The following is a 21,842-nucleotide window of genomic DNA, read 5'->3' on the forward strand; positions in this document are numbered from 1 at the left end:
TAGTACTTGTTATTCAACATTTTTTTCCCTGAAGTTTCTTTAGACTTTTGATCTTAGCAGAAAATTTATCGAAGAACCTGTCTCAAATTGCTTAAAAGAATCTCGTAAAGAATTACGACTTTCAAATATTTATCTATAACGGTCCTTTACGTACTCGTTACAAATAAATTTTAATTGTTAGATCATTTAAAATTTGAAAATCACCAAAATCGTCTTCAAGATCACCAAGCAAGATTTCTTTCCACAATTTTTTTAAAGTGTGCACCTATAGTTTTCCAACTTTTCCTTTTAGATTCCTAATTAAGTTTCTCTTCAGATTCCTTCAACAAGTCATTCAGAAAATCTTCCAGAAATTCTTCAATTCTAGCTTGTAAAAATCACTGCAATTTTTTTTTCAGGACTTCCTGCAAGAAAGTAATATTAAATGATTCATCCAGGTTACTCTAAGCATTCCTCCTAATGTTTCACAAGATTTTCATAAACAATTAAACACTGAGACGAGTGTAATAAAATGGTAGAATAAAAAATTCGGATTTTCATTTATTATTAAGATTTAATTGGGGAAATTTCTGTGTTCCTTTGAATTTATCTCCTGAAAATAATATTTAAAAATTTCTTCAAAACTGCCTACCTTAGAAGGTTCAAAAAAATTAAACATTCCTAATAAGTTTCTAGCGGAACTCGTTCAACAGTTCTTTCATAAACTCTTCCACGAAAAAAATTCTCCAGCAATTTGTATTTCTTCGGAGAATTACATGATTGTTTCCCCTGGGATGTCGTCCTAGGATTCTTCCGAAAAAATCACCGGTGTTCTATGCAAGTGTTTTTAAGAGACTTTTTTACTTTATGATCGTGTAATTCATTTCCAAGAATCTCATGAAATTTCATCAAGTATTATTTTATGTTCCATATTTGTTTTCCATGATAATTCAGAGATTTCTCTCCAAATTGCTCTATGAAAAACTCCACATCAATAACCGAGTCATATGTAAAAGCCAATTTCTCCTTAGATGCAGAAATTTTATGCCAACTTTTTTATAGGTACTATTTTTAACTATCTTGGGTAGAACTGCAGAAATTCAACGTGAAGTTATTGGAGGTGATTCTTAAGAACATTGTCATAGATCTAAGTTTGCATTAAATGTTGGAGGAAATTTTTGTGTAACCGTAAAACGGGGTATCTTTGATAACGTGGGTAACTTTGATAGTGCGTAACCCACCACATATTAAACGAAATATCATGATTTCTGTTAATCAGTTAAGCAAAACGAATGCAAAACTAAAGAGTATTAGTATGACGCTTCATGTAAGAGCGGTTTTCATTTGAATCAAGAACATTTCAGGCTTTTTATACGAATATTAAAAATAGACACAATTTTGACATTTCCAAAACGCTTACAAACAATCTGTTCTACGATCACTATTTAATGTAGTTTTGAATAGTTGGCCACTATTCTTTGACAGCCTAGTTATCATAGAACTTGAATACGGTCTCAAATCTCTTAGCGAAAAACATTTTCACAAACTGGGACCATTTTTGTAATCTAAGTCAGAAATTTCCATATAACGTTAAACGCCTAGAGGTATGCTATGCCCTACAAATGTTCGTTTTTCATTCAATTTTGTTCGATTCATACTCTATTGTCAAAGTTACCTCAAAACAGAAAACCAACTTTCGATTATATGAAAAATTATATATCCATTCAAAATAAATCTTTTGGCAATCTATCGACTGCAATCGATAGCTAGGATGCCAGTACTTGTTTACAAAATATAAATTATAATTCTTTGAAACAGCATGCATAAATATTCAAGTTTTCTTAGAAAAAACTATCAAAGTTACCCCGTTTTACGGTACTTTGGAAATATGTTCAGAAGTTCCTGATGGGTAGTATACATTAGGGTGCAGCTAAGTTTTCAAAAGTTCTCAAAACTAAAAATTCGTATGCTCTTATGAATTCAAATCACATTAGAAGAGAAACCTTAAAGTTTGAGTCAAAAATATTAAGATTTAAAAGTGGCACAAGCGTCTTTAAGGAGAATTTTCAAGTTATAAAACATGGCCTTCAGTGAAGTCACCATAACTTCGGTAAGTTCAAACCAATTTTAAAACTGTTAGCACCATTATCTTCAAAATTGAATTTATTAAAAAGTAGTTGAACATCAAATTTGTCTGAAATCAAAACTAGTCTAAGTTAAAAGTAGTTTTTTTTGCTCCAAATTTTTCTTCATTTTACTCAAAAATTCATATGTGTTTGACCATAACTTCAGAAATATTCAAAAAATTGAAAACACTGTCGTTTTTCGTTAAAAAAAAATCCTGTTTTTGCGCAGTTTTTGTTGAAGTTCAAAGGTCAAAACAATTTTTAAGTGAGTTGTGATGTATAAAATAATGTTCTAAAACAACTAAATAAGCTCCAAAACTATTTCAAAAGATTTGGAATCGGTTGAGTATTCATGAATTTATAGTCAAACAAAGAAATTTATTTAGTAAAATGAGGAAAAAATTGGAATAAACTACGTTTTATTGAAACAAGTTTCGATTTTAAACAAATTTGATGTTCTAAAAAGTTTTCATAAATTTTATTTTAAAGATTAAAGAATTGGTTAGAAATTACCGAAGTTATGGTGACTTCACTGGAGGCCATTTTTTATAACCTGAAAATTCACCTTCAAGACGCTTGCTCCACCTCTAAATCTTAATATTTTTGGCTCAAACTTTGAGGTTTCTCTTCTAATATGATTTGAATTCAAAAGAGCATACGAATTTTTGGTTTTGAGAACTTTTAAAAAATAAGCCGCACCCTAGTATGCATGGGGTGGGTTATGAAAAAGGTCTGCGTGATCTGTGCGGATTTGAATTCGAAACTTGTAATCATTTAAGTTATTGGGTCACCAAGTGGCTCGGTAGCTTAGTTGGTGAAGCCATCGACTAGCATACAAGGTTTGAATCCCAGCCGAGCCGTGAATTTTTTTTTTCATAATTTCACCCATAATTTATCCATTTTTACCACGCGTAATGAGTTAATTAAATTCTGGATTCTTTTTTTTTTTTAGAATGTTTATAATGTTGTTTTTTATAGTATGATTTTTTGTAACAGGTGGCTCAAGAAAGCGTCATGTGGAGGAAAGAGAGATGTCAATATATTGAACAACAATAGATGGATAACGGAACAACTGAAGTTAAGTGATTATTTATAATTTTATCTCTAGAGGTGAATGACTACAAGATAACTGAAACCTCTCTACTGAATAAAACAAAACAAATTTCTCAAGAAGCTCCGTCAAAAACTCAATAAATTATCAACCGTCAATTATTCTTGAAATGTAGCAGATTTTTTTCTTTGATTTCTGGATTCCCCAGAGCTCTGCCAGAAAGCCTCTATAAATTCCGTCCTCGAATTGCGCAAGAATTCAATTTCCAAATATGGATTATTTGCAGAATTGATAAAACTGTTTCTAAAGTAATGTTTTAAGAAAGATCTTCACAATTGGATTTATTGATAAATCCCTTTCCAGTAATTTGGATATATGTTTCTCCACAGATTCTTTTACTGTTATGCTAATTTTGGAAGCAAAAGTAAGTATGCCTGTGGTTTTCCAACAAATTTCCTCTGAATATTCAAAGGCAAAATACATTTCAAACATTCTTTTTGTAGATAATTCCTGTACAGTCTTGGGATTTGAAACAGAATTTACAGAAAAAAAACAGTAGCGTTTGTGACATAATTTGTGATGTATTTTGAAATAATTTCTGAAAGACTTTTGATGAACTACACAAAAGAATTTTTAATATTTATTTATAATTTTTGGGAAACTATAAGATAGAATTTGACAGAATCAATGAATAATAAACCTTCAAGCTGTTTACCTATAAGCAGGCTTGATAGAAACTCCTCTGCGATGCAAAGACGAGGCGATTTTCCAGTTTTTCTTTAACGTCCTCACTGGGACAGAGCCTGCTTCCCAGCTTAGTGTTCTTATGAACACTTCCACAGTTATTAACTGAGAGCTTTCTTTGCCAAAGTTGCCATTTTCGCATTCGTATATCGTGTGGCAGGTACGATTATACTCTATGCCCAGGGAAGTCAAGAAAATTTTCATTAGGGGAACTGTGGGTAAAATGAACAGGGGGGTAAAATGAACAGGTTTGTGTTTTACGGTAATTATGCTATATATCTATGCAAAACATTGCACCATCCTGAATCCTCAGACTAAGGAACTATTTCGACAACTCTAGCGCGATCTAGAACTGTCACAAGCTGGAAAAGTAAACAAAAACAAAGTACGCCTCTCCGTTTTCTCATGTGATGTAAATTTTCACTCCTGGAATTTAAGGTTTTTATGACTAAAACCATCAAAAATCTATTTGACTGTGTAGCACATCATATCTTTAAAGTATTTATGATAAGTAGACGGGAATTGAAAGTATTATTATGTTCTAATTTCGTAGAACAAATGGTTTGAAGATGTTGATTCTTTGGGGGTAAAATGAACCACTCAAGATGGGGGTAATATGAACACCATTGCAGGGTGAATACTACTGGATTTTATTTCAGATGCCGAGAGTTTTCCGGAGAAAATACAAAGACATACATGGACAGCCATCCAAATGGTCACGGCTAAACGTTCCATCGATTTCGGATTGTCCGTGAGATATACATCAAAGACAAATTAAAGACCCCCATGTGTCTTGAAGTTGCCCAAAATTTTATGGCTCATAAGGTAATCTAGAATGCCGTTCAAAGTGTACTGCGATCTGTCAAACTTGGGTACCATTTGCACTACCGAGGGACCAAATGCAGTACTAGAAGTGGTACCCAATCTGAGCTCGAGTGGGACGGACCTGTATACATGTTCATTTTACCCACATGTTTGGAACATTGACTCTGTGGAATGAAATTTTCAAAATTATAATGATGTTGATAAAATTCTAATTCCATCACAATTTTCCAACTTGTTACATTGCATAAACATCCTTCTTCAATTCTAAGCAATCGAAGAAGAATCTGACAGCTTCATAAGCAAGAAAACATGAAAATTGCTTAGGGTGTTCATTTTACCCCCAGTTCCCCTACGAAAAGTTCCTGAACCGACCGGGAATTGAAGCTTCAGCATGGCTTTGGTTTGTAGCCGCGGACTCTAACCACTCAGCTAAGGAAGGCCCCAGCCGAAACTGAACTCAAAATTTTCAACACAGATCCTCAAGCGATTCGAGTGAGAGTGCAAAAACATGCGATGAGTTTTTCTGGTACTCTTTTCTCTTGTTGAGATGCTCACCTAAACTCACGCTTCTAGAGAACTCTAGAGTGTCCCGCCTGAACAAGACAGTCCTCGGGGAGTTGTGAGAGCACTCTTTTTTTAATGGAATTTTACTCTTTTGTGTTTTGTGTTGCATTTTCTTTGCTCATTCTTCGTTGCCTCCCTGCTTAGCATTGTTTCGCTCCCTCGCAAAGAGGCAAACGCAGCACGCTGCTCTAGAGTATGTCACCAAACTCTGATGACGTTGAGGAGTATTATCAAGCCTGCCTTTAAGTAAATGAAAAACCGAATTTAGTACTATACCATTTAATTCCACTATAGTTTGTATCTTTTGACAGATACGCGTATTTCGACCTTAGTGGTCCTTATGGTTTTCCCTAATTGGTGGACCGCTCGTAAGCCAGCTAGCTGAACAGTTTACGAAAAAGCCCATTTTTTTATAAATCTTAAGTGAAATACTTCACGTGATATGTCTCATATTTCCCATGGAACTCATAGCAAACTTATTGGCATCGTTTAGAGAAAGGATACAGCTTTCAAAAATGTTTGATGGTCATTTTGAATTTGGCTGCCATCTTAAATTTTGCCAGAAAAACCGTTTTTTCACTTATAGCGCACCGCTCATTTTGAATTGTGAGATCACCATCAGTAAGCTGAGAAAAAAAACTAAGCGAGATAGGCTACAAAAACTAGGTGAGCATTGGTAATAACTCATTTTAAAATAAATAATTTTCTAAAAAATGTTCTGCAAGGTTTACGTATATAACGAGTGCAATCGATGCAAACAATTTTTTTTGTACAACAAAGAAACAAGTTTTCAATCGTTGTTGTTTTCTTCGAGTCGAGTGCAGAATTAGAGTATTATTTTGAGTGAGAAAATATGACGGCCATCTTGAATTTTGACGCCATCTTGAATGTCAAGGCTACCACTAAAACAGGATACATATACTCTTCTTCTAACACTTTTTTCCTGGCGTTATATCCCTACTGGAATCGATCCTGCTACTCAGCCTAATTCTTTATAAAAGTGGTTATTTGATAGGAAAGGCGAAAAATTTCCCATCAAGCCAAACATGTTCTACCTTTTTTCTATCGACCGTTTATCATTTCAACGTTTTGTGATTCGTCCTTTTGTCCTTAAATCTTGTTACCACTAACATCACCTGCCTTGAGTACCTTGGCCCTGTTTTGATGCTTAGAAAGAAAAAGAATTGTATAAAACGATGAACGCGATTCAGTCTCAAATAAACGAAATAGTTAAAAAAAAGGCCAGTACATTCAATTTTCAATTACCAGTGTACACTCTTGACACAAGTTTCACCACGAGCAGTATTATATGAGAAATAATTGGACATCCCATTCTTCCATTTTCAACGCGTATCACAATTTTTAATTAAATTACATTTTACTGGTCGTTGCCATTGTGGACATTCTCCCTCACTGTAACAGCAATTGGCTTGAAACCGATCCAATTTGAATTGCAAACAATACCGATGCGAAAACGGCGCTGGTTACCGTCACCCAACTCCGAAACCTCCGCATTCGAGTTTCCGCTCCATTGGATTCCGCTTTGGAGTCAAATCCGTTGCAGTAATCGGATGTGTCGCACAGGTTGCACTCTTGGACGGTGATTCCCCCGTTCCAGCCGGTGCAGATGTTGGACTCCCTGTAAGTGCAACCCTTGACCATGGCCGTGTTGTTTCCGTCGGAGAGCACAACCTGGAAGCAGCTGTACGTTCCGCGGCTGGTAGGGTGCGGGAATAGATCGGCCATTGGTAGCATCCGTTCGTACAAGTGGTTCACCACCTTATCACTGCATTCGACCAGTTCTTCGGAGGTTCCACACCGGGCGATGGCACATTGGTGGCAGCGAAGGCTGCTGACTGGAACAATTAGAACTTTTATTGATATTGTGATACACATGTTTTAACATAATCGGGTGATTGTTATTTAATAAGCTAATGATATTTTTCTCGTTTCATTTCAGGCTTCCTTTCCTGGGACGCTACGGACTGTCATGTCGACCTTGAGGAGGAACTGCACACCATTACTTTGCAGGCCCTCGAGGGAGAGGAAGGCAAGCACGGTAAGTTTACATGATTTATGAGCATTGATTCCCGGTATGTCATTTCGCCAAATAGGCTATTTCCCCGAAAAGTTTGGAACTCTAACACAACGGAAAAAAATGATCCTTTGTGTCCTGAAGACCAATTTAAGTATCTCCAGTAAATCTGAGGATATTGAATACAATGCTGAAGAAGGTAAAACTCGGATGAACAGCCAATGTAATATTAATAACCTCTCTTCTTGTTTACGTTCGAATGCTCTTTCGTTTTGCATTCCCGTTTACGCCAGCAAAATCAAGTGGACCGTGGATTCGAACAAATAGGATACGATCGAAACTTGGCTCAACCGTATACGAGAATGAGGGTGAATTTGTGCATAGTTGAGGATAACCAACTATCTCCTTCTTCTTGATTGCTCATCATTCATTGCAGCTCACAACCCTGTTCTAGGAGGCCCGTATGTTTTTGAACTTCATCACTTTCATGGAAATGACATTCGGGGAAACGACATCCAGGGAAAGTAGCAAGCTCTGTGAGCACATGGGAGAAAATCAATTTTTTTTTTAATATTCCGAGAAGCTAGGTAAATGTAATACTGCTCCACCATTTTTTGTTCAGATTTGTTGCAACTCTAACCTTGAATAGAAAAGCTCATTCTTAAGCATGCTTTATCTGAACAAGAAATAGGTACGTGACATCGAGTCGTTGCGATAAGCAAGCACAAAAACCGCAAAACAAGACATCCAGGCACGCAGCGGCATTAATTTAAGCGTTTGTTCTTCTTAACTTTGCACGCTTGCCTCCGGCAATCCCTAATGTGCTGCTTTGGGTATGGAATTTATGTTTAGGAAAATTCCAGATGAAAATTTCCAGCAAAGTCTCTGCTCTTACATTTCAATAGAGGCTTTTCGAAACTGATTGTGAGAGCAAGCACAATAGAAATATTCCTCTCTGAATAACAGAGTAAAGTTTTTTGGCACACAAGCCTCTGCCTGATTTTAATTGATTGGATGGAGAAAGTTTCACTTTAACGGAACGCAATTAATCAGCGTGATTAATTCAAATGCGATTGGAGGAAGACACGCCATGCTGATGATGCTGTTTGTGAACCTACGCAGGCTGCTGCTCAGAACCAACTCAGGAGTAGGTTGCAGTAACCTAATGCTGCTCATCAATTCATGATGAGCCCCCATCTGTCGTTGAAAAGCATGAGAAACGGCTGACTAATTAGAAATATTTTTGTCCTTCGCAAAGCAGCACATTTAGAGAAGATTGGACTGTAAAATCGATATAGCAACGGAAGCCACCACCAACCAACTAGTCGCAGCAGTTTGGGTTGGCATCAGTGTAATAAGTTTACATCTTAATTTAGCACTGAGCCATAGGCCATATCCGCCTGTAAGAGTCCGTCATTTTTGCCATGGTTTGGCAGGATTTTGCTTCCAGCTATATCCGCTAATTGGAAAATAATGTTCCTGTTAACTTATGGCAAGCACTCTGCCTGAACATTGTCAGGATTTTAGTTTACACTAAACCTTGTTTCACGATGTCTTTTTTAGAACTTGTTTTAGAAAATTATACATTGAAATGATCATTTTCAAGAGAATGAGAACGTGAATAATCTATAAAATATTAATACACATTATTGGTCATACATGTCCTAAACTACAATCTACTACTCCAAATCTAAAAGCAGGATCAGGCATTGCAGAATTCGTTCCCATTTGATTTTGAAGCACGATCAAAACAAGAGAAGAATACTATCCCATCTGTCCATGGACGGCAATGTTTCACATGTTGTACTTAGCTTGATGAATAACAGCAGAGTGATAAAACTTGCTTTTCTCCCATATTTACTATTGGAGGTACCGTAAATTCGGGTGAAATTGATCAGTAGGGTGAAATTGATCACCGTATCACTCGATTTTATTTCTTCCTAATGGAGCACAAATATCAATTTAACCTGCAGTGAATGAACGTTGTTTGACGTAAGTATTGTCAAATTGTGTATTGTGAAGTTTTTTGCGTTAAAGAATGTGTATTTCTATGAACATAATGAAAAATTCCAAAATCATGTATGGGCAGTATTGACTAACATCTCTAAAATTCTAGTTCTAGACAAGGATTTGAACATGGTATAATCCTGAAAGTTTGTGAGGATGGTTAAGATATATCCCCAAACCAGATTTCATAATCAAAACTCGTACCAATTCGCTCATTTGGTTGAAATAATTGAATTTCTATTAGATATCAGGAAATTCCTTAGGAAATTGCATACATTTAGGCGTTTTCTGTGTAATTCTTGAAATTAAATTATTAATTATTTCTATAAATATTGTATTGTTAAGAATTTAGCAAGCATATTCGGATTCCGGGAGCTCAAATTTATTATGTAGAGTTGTTTTGAAAACTAACAATAATCGCATTGATAAGTGATCAATTTCACCCCGAAATGACATCACCCGATTTTTTATTTTGGAGATATTTTTTAGTACTAAAATTACTTTTGGTAGAAAATTTCGGTACTTGAGCCAATGAGGCTCACCTTCGTACTTGTTTTTCTGCATTCAGTTGTTTGACATTGCCAACATTATAGAAATCAAACAAGAAAAACCCTGAAAAATGATCAATTTCACCCGAAATTACGGTAGGTGTTTTATTTTACTGGCACGATAAACAATCTCTGAATCCGCGTTATAGAAGAGCCAGGGCTTATGGGATTTCATCAATGTGGGGGTGCTGTTGAAGATAATACAGTACTGTATTCGGCGGAGTTTCAGCACTCAATACGATCTACCTTTAGGAGTTGAGGATCATCCCTCTAGTTGAGAACTTGGCCGGTAGGGGCTCTTTTTCTAACTTACACTATATGAACCATACACAATTTGTAACATATGATATCTCTAGATCCTGAAGTTTGGGAAGGTTGGTGTCTTCGGAAGAGTTGTTCAGTAGCTCAAGGGCTGATATGAGGTGATTATTTTGAAACGGAATTACGCCACCAGGTGGCGCTAGTTAGCATGAAAATTTTGTTTTACGGATAGCTCAGTAGCCTGATCACATAGAAAGATGGCGCCTTTGGCAAAGTTGTTCAGTAGCACAAGGCCCAACATTACGTGTGCCAAAAGTTTCGAGATTTTGCCACTAGGCGGCGCTAGTGAGCATGGAAGTTTTGTTTTGCGGACAATACAGTAGCCTGACCACTTAAAAAGATGAAAAAAAAAACTTCGGCAAAGTTGTTCAGAATCACAGGGGCTAAAATTATTTGAGACAAAAGTTTAGAGATTTTGCCACTAGGCAGCGCTAGTTTTGAGAATAGCTCAGTAAATATGGCACTTAGAAAGATGGCGTTTTCGGCAAAGTTGTTCAGACGCTCTAGTGTGTATTATATGAGTGCGCGTAATAGGAATGCGCGTTATAGGAATGCGTTCAATAGGATACCCAATTGTATTTTGAAAGAGTAACGAATTCAACAAAATATAGCAATTCAATCTTTTACGCTAGTAGATCTAAGGGCTTGTTATTATGGAGACCTTGTAGGATGAAGTATTAATCGAAATGATACTCCGAATGCTGTGAATGGAAAGGGTTCGTGCCATAACTATTGATAGTTCATAGACCACTTGTTACAGACCCTCAGACCTATGTTCAATGATGTCCTTGGAAAGCTAAGAACACCCTACAAATCAAGCCAATACTCCGTGTTGCGTGCACCGTAATAGAATAGAATACTATCAAACTGAATTTTCCACAAATACGTAATACAATTTCGAATATATATTTCGAATATCACCGGCGTTGTAGTTCACAGCTAAGTGTTGATAGGCTCTTCATCTCTCTGAGTAACACAGATCGGTTACTATCCCGAGTTCATCCAGTAAGTATTGTACTTCCTACCCTTCCAGTTGAATTCACGTTCGTTAAGTAACGAAACGAGGTTCACTTTTCCTAGAAAACCTAGAGTGCCGTCTTTCTTATTCCTCTGTGAGCCAGTGACCTATCACGTATTTTCCACTCCGTCGTTGTAGACGAAAAGACCTGTCAAAAAGGGTTCCCTTGCGTGGACACTCTGTTCAGTAGTATGAAGGGTTAAGAATATAAGTCATTATCAAAAATCAACAATAATCAACTGCTTACGCTTGTAGATCCTTAGGTGTATATTCCTTGAAATCCTTGGAGGAACAAGATTATCGGTATTTATCAATACAATACTCTTTCTGCTCATATAAATGGTTAATAATCTGTTCCATGTCAAATTATAAAAAAAATTGTGTGGGGTGAGACGATATCAGTGTGTTTGTGTCGTCTCGGCCCGACCAATCAGTCATAGTGCAGTGGATTACAAAGGAAGATGTGTATGTGTGTCGTTCGGACCATCATAGAAACGACATCCATCCCGTTTTAGATTCAGGCTAAGAAGATCTGGTTTATTTTGTTTCAAATTATGGCTAGCTTAGCTCTAGAATTCCACAAACAAATACTATGATAGACTTTCTGAGAAAGGAGGTGCTTAGCATCGATCGGACCAATCAACGATGATCGATATGTGAGGCTTATTTATTGTAATTATATGCAACGTCTGCATAGCACAGTAGAGGTCTGTAATTTGAGATCTCTGTTGATTTGGGTCTACTGAGTACAATGTAAGGGTAAGTGCGCGTTGTGAGGACCGCCACCTTTGACTAACAGCGAAAAAAACAGCGAGTTGTGAGGTCCGCTTGAAAATTGATTAATAGCGAGTTGTGAGGACCGGAAATAGGATAAGTGTGTGTTATGACGACCGCCACCTTTCACTTGAATTGGAAAGCGAGTTGAGAGGACCACATAGATCGGTAAATAGGGTAAGTGCGCGTTGTTAGGTCCGCCACCTTTGACTAATAGCGAAAAATTGCGAGTTAGGAGGACCACTTGGAAATTGATTAACAGCGAGTTGAGAGAACCACTGAGATCGAAAAAAAAGGTAAGGGCGTATTTTTGAGGACTACCACCATTCACCTATATTGTAGAGCGAGTTGACAGAACCGCTTGTGAAGGGATTTGTAGCGAATTGAGAGGACCGCAGAGATCGGTAAATAGGGTAAGTGCGCGTTGTGAGGACCGCCACCTTTGACTAATAGTGAAAAATAGCGAATTAGAAGGACCGCTTGGAAATTCAATAACAGCGAGTTGAGAAGACCACTCAGATCGGAAAATACGGTAAGTGCGCATTGTGAAGACCGTCAAATTCGACTTATAGCGAGTTGTGAGGATCGCTTGGAAATTGATTAAAGGCTATGAAAAAAAGTATTGTGAGTTCTGGTGGTTTGTTACGTTATTTTTGGCCGCCTAGAGTCTTGGTCATATACCATTGAAGTTTTGGGATTGTGCTGTCTGTATGGTATTGAGGAGATCCGCATGGTACCGTTTGGATGCCTAGAAATATTTAGCAAGCTTTCTATGTTCTTGCACTGGAATCCTGGCTAGAACGAGGTATTCAATGATTATTGGAATTTGCGACTACAAAGTAAAAAGAGATTCCACAAGGCACTCACACCTGCGAAAAAAAAAACTCTTGAGAAATTTACACAAAACCGATGAAAACATCAAAACTTCGTAGTCCAGAGCAGATTCTTGCTGTACGCACATTGGTGTTCGACAATGTTTTTTGAACGAGGTCGTTGAGGAGTGATGGATGGTCAAAGTATGGAATGCGTCGTGCATTTTATTAAAGTGACAATCGAGTTCACGAGTCCACTTTACATTGGAGTGACTGAGCCGGAAGTGAATGTGGCTGTTGGAGGGGATTCCATCATGATTCGTTGGTTTGTTTTTGACACTAATTCGTTACAAATTGTTGTAATCGGAACCATATTTTTACATACTGTGTCCAATTTAGAATGATTATACTCGATCGGTATTGTGGAAAAGATATGAACAAATATATGAAATTGTCAAATTGTTGTATAAAGGGCGAACACGAAATTATTGCGACACATTCAACAGAGCATAACTTTTCTACCATTCGGTAAAATTCAACCAAATTTTGCACACTTTCTCATTGTTTACATGTTGTCAAACTCGAAGTCGTGTTTTTCGATTCAACGAAAATGGAGTTGAGCCAACGCGAGTCCAGAGAACAAATTCTTTCCAAACACTTGCACTTTCCTGAGCTGTCGCACCGACAGTTGGGAAAACTGTTGAACATTCAAGGAGGTGTTGAAGCGTTTCCAGGAGCGGTTGACGTTGGACCACGGCAAAGGAGCTGTAAGAAAACCGGGACCGGAGAACAAAACGACGGAGGGAAGGGTGAAACGGATGATTAAAGCAAATCCCAACGTCTCAAGCCGTGATTTGGCTAAAAAGATCGGCATGTCGCAGAGCTGCGTCCAGAATGCAAAGAAGAGAGCATCCCAAACCGCGATGAGCGGCAACAATCGACGTCTAAAACTCGGGCATGGAAGCTCTACGAGAAGATGCTGACAAAATATGGCTGCTGTGTGATGGACGACGAAACGTATATAAAAGCCGATTTTAACCATATTCCGGGGTTGGGGTTTTTCTCCGGCAAGAGCAAGTTCGATGTAGACGACAATTTAAGAAGAAGAAAATGTCGAAGTACGCCTCAAAATATCTCATTTGGTAGGCCATCTGCTCTTGCGGACTGAGGAATGAGCCTTTCGTGACAAAAGGCACAGTAAATGGCTAGATCTACAAATCTGAGTGCCTCGAGAAGTGCCTTTTGCCGTTCTTGTAGCAGAACGACGAAGCTCCGTTATTTTGGCCAGATTTGGCATCATGCCACTATTCTAAAAGTGTCCTGGAGTAGTATGAGGACAATTCTGTCCATTTTGTTCCAAAGGACATAAATTCGCCAAACTGTCCGGAGCTGCGCCCGGTGGAGCAGTACTAGGTAATAATGAAGCGGGAACTTCGGAAGAGCAAGAAAACAGTCAAAGACGAGAAGGACATGTTAGGAAAATGAAAAAAAAACTGAGAAACTGGTACCGGGTGACACTGTAAAGATTTTGATGGAGGGCATCAAGCGAAAATGCCTTCAATTTTACACTCAATGCTTCATCGATTAACTTTAACTTTTTTTTTTATTTTTGAACTAAATATATGTATAAAACTACCCTAAAATTTTGGTATGATTCTACACATTATAAGAAAATTGGCATGACATTTTCGGTGTCGCAATAATATCGTGTTTGCCTTTTAAAAACAGTAATTTTAGGCTCGAGCAACAAATTTTGGAGTGACTGATTGACTTTTGCAGTGGAAAACTCAATTATAATACTCTAAATTTGACATCGTATTGATTTAGTAGATTCATATTCCATTCCGTAATCTAAACAGCTGAACAGTTCGGTGAAGTAAAACACCGTATTTCGGTGAAGTTTCAGATGAAAAATTATCGTATTCCGTTAATTTATTTCACCGAATTGTTCAGCTGTTGGGGTTTCTCAGGAATCAAGTTTCAAATAATTCAAGTGTGTAAAATATGCTAATTATACACAGCATGTTCAATATTTCGATATCTCCAACAATTTTATCATAATCGAGTTACCTAGTCAATTATAACCCAAAAAGATATTTCTTCTTAAGTTTAGAAGAGCTTCACAATGCATGAAAGAAAAGTATGGCCAAAAATCTATGCCACAACTGAAGTGTTACAACGAATTGAACTCAACGTTTTTCATATTTTCCATAAAAACTGAATTACGGCACCACCGGTGACGTTAGGATCGTTTCGTTGGACAACATTTATTTAATGTTATTACATGTACAGCAAACACTCTTCTGGGACTTCCAAAAATAGTTGCTCGAAATCGACCGGACCGGAACATAGGTAGGTAAAACAACAAGCAATGCGAAAAAGCACTTTCAAGAATGTACCACATCCGGAGGCATGAGAGGAGGTCAGCTGGTGTTTTTTCCCCGCTACAATAGCATTCCATAATGGTTTCACCTTTCACGTGATGGTATGGCTGTGCCTTGTACTTTATATTTTTTTTTATTTTTAAAGAAATTCTCGGGATATACGTAGAGAAAACATCAAATATAATTTCATGGCAAAGATGCCTATTTTAAGACCAGAGCTAGTCATTCACATAACTAGTTGTTTTACTTTTTGAATATATTGTTGGTAACTCTGTATACAACTATAAAAAGCAACACTAAACCTAGAGTGATAATAGAGAAGCCACTTACCTATCTCAAAGTATCCCAGCAGCACAAACATTACCATAACAATTCTGCTTTCTGCACAAAGCTTCTCCATCCTTTTTACGTTATTATTTATTCAATAGGGGCACCAAGCTTACGGCATAGAGACAAACTTTCCCAAAGAATAGTTTCAAACTGCTAACGACACTTTCCTCCATTCGACTGACCGTCCGACTTTAACAAGTGTGCACCAAAACGTTTGAATGTGGAAAGAATGCTGTTCTGCGACTAGAAGATATTGCTACTGGAGTCCATTACGGCACGTCTCCGGTGATTTCCCCGGCAGCTCGATAACCCGCGGTTCGGTTTTGTTGTATTCAAAGTTATTTAGTCGTGTGGATTTGGAGGTTGAGTGGAGCGTTCTCCGGTACCTAAACAATAGGTTTTAATTTAATGAACGCCTTCAGTTTAGATTCGTAGTTGGACATTAAAAATTTAGCAGCGTTTCGTTTGGTGGTTTCATTGGCACTGGACAACAGCCTGAAGTGATACATTACATGTTTGAACAAAAACTATGTAGAAACACAATCTGAAGGTAGCGTAATTTACTCTTATGCAGCCCAAAGACGCTCAGACGGTTTGACCAACGTTGACTCCGCCCCCAAGTTAGTCAAACTGATTTGTGTTGACGCAACCGTTTAACCAACTGTCAAAGTTCGTTGCAGCAACACTATATTCATTCGCATGTTTTGAATGATCTCAGCAAGTCTAGTGGATATGTGATTGTTATTTTTTCGAATTCTGTGGCTGTGTACGATTTTTGGGCAATAATAGAAGTAAGCAAGAGCAAAACTTTCAAAATTTAGGTATCGGAAGATCTGGATATGGATATTGATAAGTAATTCCAATTTTAATTCGCACTGAGTATTCCGAATACTCTAAACTCTCGAAAATATATTATTATATTACGGTAAAACTCTAAACTTATAAACTCTGTCGGGAATTATCTTGTACAATCATCGATATGGAAATTTCTGCAAACATCTTTCCAGAGTCTTTCAGGGATTTCCTCCAGCTTATTTAATATAAAGTTTTTCACGAAATCCATAAGTTATACAAGGGATTCCTCCAGACATTTTTCCTGGGATTCCACCAGGAATTATATCAAAAATTCCTCTAGAAATCTATCCATCGGTTCAATCAGAATTTCCACCGGAGAAATACCTTTAAGTGGCGTTCTTCCAGAGATTCATTCAAATTCACGATTTTCTTCACTGATTAATTCAAAGATCAATCAACAAAATCCTCAAGTGATTTCATCAGGGCTTACTCCAAGAACCCTCCCAGAGCTTGCTATAAAATATTTCTTCAAAGATTCCTTCAGGAATTTCTCAAGAATTTGGTTCCAAGGACTCAATCACGCATTACCCAATCACATCACGAGTTTTTCAGATACTTCTCAAGGGATTCCTCAAAAAATTCATCGCCAGAAATTCTACCAGGAGTTCCTTAAGAAATTAAAAAAAATCTTCCATCGATTTATTTAACCTTCGGGCTGTCGCGCTGTTGTACTTTGTACATCATTTTTCAACAAAGATATCTATCGACACCAAACCAAAGTGTATTCCTCAAGAATCTTCTTAAGAACAATACTCGACAGTTTTTATTTACAGTATAGCTCTTTATAATGCGGTAATATCAACAAATGTACATAAAAGTGCGAATAATGAACGCACTTCGAGTAAACCACAGTTTGAAATCGGTATATCTCAGAATCCAGATAATTCAAAAACTTGGGGTCTTTAGTAAAGTTGTTCTGGAGGTGAAGCGCTATCTGATGGTACTTCATTTAATTCCGGAATTTGACCGCTAGGTGGCACTAGTGGCAAGGAAGTTTTACTTTTGTTTTGCAGGATCCTGGCCATTTAGAAGGATGGCGTCTTCGGCAAAGTTGCTTAGTAACTTAAGGACTATCATTGTTCAAAATTTTGCCAGTAGGCAGCGCTAGTGAGTATGAAACTTTTGTTTGTAGATATCTCAAGAGCCTGACCACTTAGAAAGATAGTGTTCTTGACAAATTTATTCAGTGACTCAAGGGCTATCATAATTAATTTCAACAAATAGGATATTTTGCCACCATGCGGCGCTAGTGAGCATGAAATTTTTTGTTTTGCGGATACTGCAGGATCTTGACTCTTTAGATAGGCACCTTCGGCAAAGTCGTTCAGAAGCTCAGGGATTATCATTATTTTACCAAATCTCGAACCTCAAGGATTAGACAAAGAAAGCATTTGAGCTACTGAACAACTTTGCCGAAGACGCCATCTTTCTAAGTGGTCAGCATGCTGAGATCTGCAAAACAAAATGTTTCATGCTCACTAGCGCCGCCTAGTGGCAAAATCCCGAATTTCTTGGCTAAAATAATGATCTTGAGCTACTCAACAATTTCACCGAAGACGTCATCTTTCTAAGTGGTCAGACTCCTGTGATATTCCGCAAAACCAAGGGCGTTGTACAAAACCAAGGGCGTTGTACAAAGCACAACGCGCGACAACTAGCGTTACAAAAATTTGCGCGACGACCGAAAGGTTAAGAATTCCTCCAGCGACACTTCAGTAATTTCTAAACAGATTGTATCGAGATCATAATCCCGCAATTCCACCAGGAATTCCTCTAGAAACTCTGCAATTGCCTCTATAAAAAAGAGGTTTTTCTAGTGATTCCCTAGGAGTTCCTCCAGAAAAACCTTCAGCGATTAATCTTAGAATTCTTCAGGAATCCTACATGATTTTCTCTAGAAATTTCTTCATAAAATCCTACCGAAATACATGCAAAGATTCTCTCCAGGAACTCTCACAGTGATTCTACCCAGAATTCATCCCGGAATTCCAGCAAGAATTCCTCCAAAGTTTACTCCAGGAAGCCTTCAAAAATTCCACATGAAAAACTATTGTAGAATTCACCGAAACTTCCTACACGAGATTTAACTTGGAATCCCTATAGAAATTCCGCTTACAATTATTTGAGGGGTTATCCTCAGGTGATTCTTCTAGGGAATCTTCAATAAATTCTTTTATAAATTCCCCCAGTGTTTCTCTCACAATTTTTTCCTGGTATCCTTGAAGGGAACCTAAGAGGCATTTGTTCTGGGATTTCTCCAGGAATTATTTTAAGAGTACACCAGAAATTTCTCTGAGGATTCCTAAAGGATTGTTTCCATTAATTCCTTCTAGTATTTCTAGAAGGATTTTTTGCTAGAAATCCACGAGAAATTACCATAGAGCATCCTTAAAAACTCAATCAGCGATTGCTTTTCAGAAGAAATTTACCAATGATTCTTTTTTTTTTTTCAAAAAATCTCCAAAAAATATTCCAGGCGCTAAGGTATGCTAAGGTAAATTCTCTACGAAAATATCAGCGGAATCTCTGGAGGAATAATCTTCAGAAGAATTTCTTGGTCGATTCTCTCGCGGAAATGTTGGTGTTTTTTTTTCAGAAAGGAAATCCTAATAAAACCTTTGAAGCATTTCCTGGTAGAACTTCTGGTGAAACTCTGGTATATTTTTCTGGTAGAAACTTTAACGATAACCTGGTGATATTCCCAGTGTTAACAATGGAAGAACTCCTGGTGAAATCCCTTTAAAAAAGTTCTCTCGAAAAATCTCTGAGAAAATAATTAGCAAAAATACTGGTGAAGTCTCTGAAGTAGTAACTGGTGGAATCTTTTTAAGAAATTGTGGTCGAATCCCATGAGAAATTCGTTATGAGATACTTGGAGATCATCTCGGCGGAATTCTTGCAGGATTTTTTCCAGAATGTTTTGGAAGTACCTCTAGGGGATTTATTGAATTCATGGCAGAGTTGGTAATGGTAATAGTAGTAGGCTTGAGTTTTTGCGAAAATCACGTGGCTTTTCTAATACAGTAGTTCAAAATTGTGAATTCCATCAAGTGGCCTATGTTGGGTACATTAGTTTTCTAAATCGGTAGTGTCATTGAAGGCTTTAAGGCCCAAGTAAAAATGGAGGAAATGTCAAAAGTGAAAAAGCAGTTTTCGTCGTTAAAATCGACAAATCAAAAAAAAAATAAAACACACAGCTGTTTTATTTCCAAAATAAAAAGGCTGTGTGTTTTTATTTTCTCCGATTTGTTGATTCCAAGGGCGAAAACTGCTTTTTCAGTTTTGACATTTTCTTCATTTTTAATTGCACCTTAAATGCGGGAAATAGAACATTTTTTCACAGTAGTTTTGGGTTGCCCTTAACAACGGGTGTTTTGCTGTTTTCAAGGCATTTTGCCTACAGCAGCAATAGGCGTGAGTTTCACTGGCTCCGCTGACTGTGATTTGATGCGCTTGCCTACTGCAGTGTGAATTTCAGAACTTTTCCCAACCCTGACTCATGGTAATGTTACCGGAATATATTAGTGGGGTATCTGAAAGAATTTCTAGTGTAATTCCTATGAGATTTTCAACTGAAATCCTTAGAGGTTTTCCTGATGGAAATCCTAGAGAATCACCTCGGTGAATTTCAGATGGAGGAGCCTCTGGTGGAATCCTTAGAGGAATCCCTGGAGGAAGTATGTGGGGATTTTTAGTTTGAATCCTTATCGGAAATCCTAGCGGAATTTCCGAAGGAATTCCTAGTGGAACCACTGAACGAATTCTTGGAGGAACCTCTGAAGGAATGTCTTTTTTGAATCCCAAGAGAAACTCCTGATAGAGTCAGTGGGTAGGGTCAGTGTTCCCTTAGTAGACAGTCCCCTATAGTCGCACTAGTGGCATTTTACGGCCGTTTCGCTATTAAACGGTTCAAAATATTTTTTGACATGAAGTTCAGGAGCTATTTATCTAAGTAATATTGATACACAACTTGATTTTGATCATAAAATTGATCGAAAAAAATAGTTTTGCTTAAAATTTGAGCTCCCTTGAGCCTATAGTAAACCTATTGTTCCTATAGTAGCACTACTGAGAGAAACTATTTTTAATTAAACAAAATTATTGATATATTAAGAACTTTTTATACATCAAACGAAAGCTTTTGATCCACACTTTAAAGGAAAAAAATAAAAGTTTTGTAAAAATATGGGTTTGAGTTGTAATTTGCCAACGCCGTGGTGCTAGTGCTACTATAGGAACAAAAATTAGAAATAGTGCTACTATAGGCACATTTGTTCCTTTAGTGGCACAAGCGATAATAAATACAAACATGTGAGTTTTCGTAGTTTTCATATTTTTCCTACAAAACCAAGATAAAAAGCTTTCAGATGATGAAAAAATAATGACGCTAGCGTTATTTTTCGATTTTATATGAATATTTGTTCTTAGCTATGCGGCTATTGGTACATCGACCCTATACTGGTGAATTTCCAAATTAGTGGAAAATCCTTTTAAGTAATTTCTGGTATAATCGCAGGACAAAATCCCAAAAACTCCAAAGAATCCCTGGAGATGTTTCGCGAGAAATTCCTTGAAATTATCCGGGAGGAATCCCTTGAGGATTTTCGGAATTAATTCATTAAGGAATTCCGAGAGGAATCCATTGATCAATTACGCGAGGAATCCTTTGAGACATTCCGGAAGGAATCTCTTGAGTTATTTCATTGATGAAATCCTTATAAGAAGAAGCGGGGATGAACCAGCCTCGGGCTGAATTTCCCCATAATAAAGAGCCAACTAACTAACTCCTTATAAGAAATTTCGGGTGAAATCCATGGAGGAATTCCTGATAACTCTCTGGAGATATTCGGGGAGGAATTCCTCAGTGAATTGCGTTAGTAACTCCTCAAGGAATTTCGGGAGGCATCCCTTAAATAATGCCGGGAAAAATCCCTTGAATAAATCCGGGAGGTATCCCTTAAGGAATTCCGGGAGGACTCCCTTGAAAAATCCACGGAAGAATCTGTTGGATAATTCCCTAGAAAAACCTCTGGAAGATAAATTCCGAGAGGAATCCGTAGTAAAACAGCCTGATGGAACCCAGAATCGCCCTAGATAGATTCCTGAAGGAATCTTTACAAGAATTCCTGATAGAATGCATGACAGAACTTCTAATGGAATCCCACAAGGTTTCCATGGTAGAATCTTAGGAAGATTTAAAAGATTTCACAATAAAATCATATAAATTTCTAATGCAATACATGTAAGAACTTCTGATAGATCCTAATCTATTGAAGAACTCCTGATAAAATCCCTAGAGAAACTTCTGATGGAACCCCTTAAAACAAACTTCTGATGTAACCCCTGGAGGAATTCCTGATGGAATCCCTAGAGAAACTCTTGATAGAATTCCTGTAGGAATTTAAGTAGAATCTCTGAAGGAACTCCTAATGGAAGCCCTGGACGAATTGCTGATAAAATCCCTCGAAT

The 21,842-nt window shown here is 37.3% G+C and overlaps 2 protein-coding genes across 2 annotated transcripts in view; one reads left to right on the forward strand and one right to left on the reverse strand.

Moving 5' to 3' along the window:
* Positions 1 to 21,842, forward strand: part of LOC5572519 (microtubule-associated protein futsch) — a 356,390-nt gene that overhangs the window by 165,926 nt on the left and 168,622 nt on the right. The window contains exon 2 of the mRNA XM_021855096.1: positions 7,250 to 7,348. Within this exon, the coding sequence (XP_021710788.1) occupies positions 7,250 to 7,348 (99 nt within the window). The remainder of the gene's footprint in view (positions 1 to 7,249; positions 7,349 to 21,842) is intronic.
* On the reverse strand, positions 6,360 to 16,021 carry LOC5572526. Its single transcript, XM_021855098.1, has 2 exons — positions 15,519 to 16,021; positions 6,360 to 7,145 (listed from the first exon to the last, which is right to left on the reverse strand). Exons 1-2 carry the CDS (start codon positions 15,586 to 15,588, stop codon positions 6,700 to 6,702), a joined length of 516 nt encoding a protein of 171 aa, XP_021710790.1. The 5' UTR covers positions 15,589 to 16,021; the 3' UTR covers positions 6,360 to 6,699.

The sequence above is a fragment of the Aedes aegypti genome, chromosome 3, assembly GCF_002204515.2.
Source record: "Aedes aegypti strain LVP_AGWG chromosome 3, AaegL5.0 Primary Assembly, whole genome shotgun sequence".
Classification (NCBI taxonomy): Eukaryota; Metazoa; Arthropoda; class Insecta; order Diptera; family Culicidae; genus Aedes; species Aedes aegypti.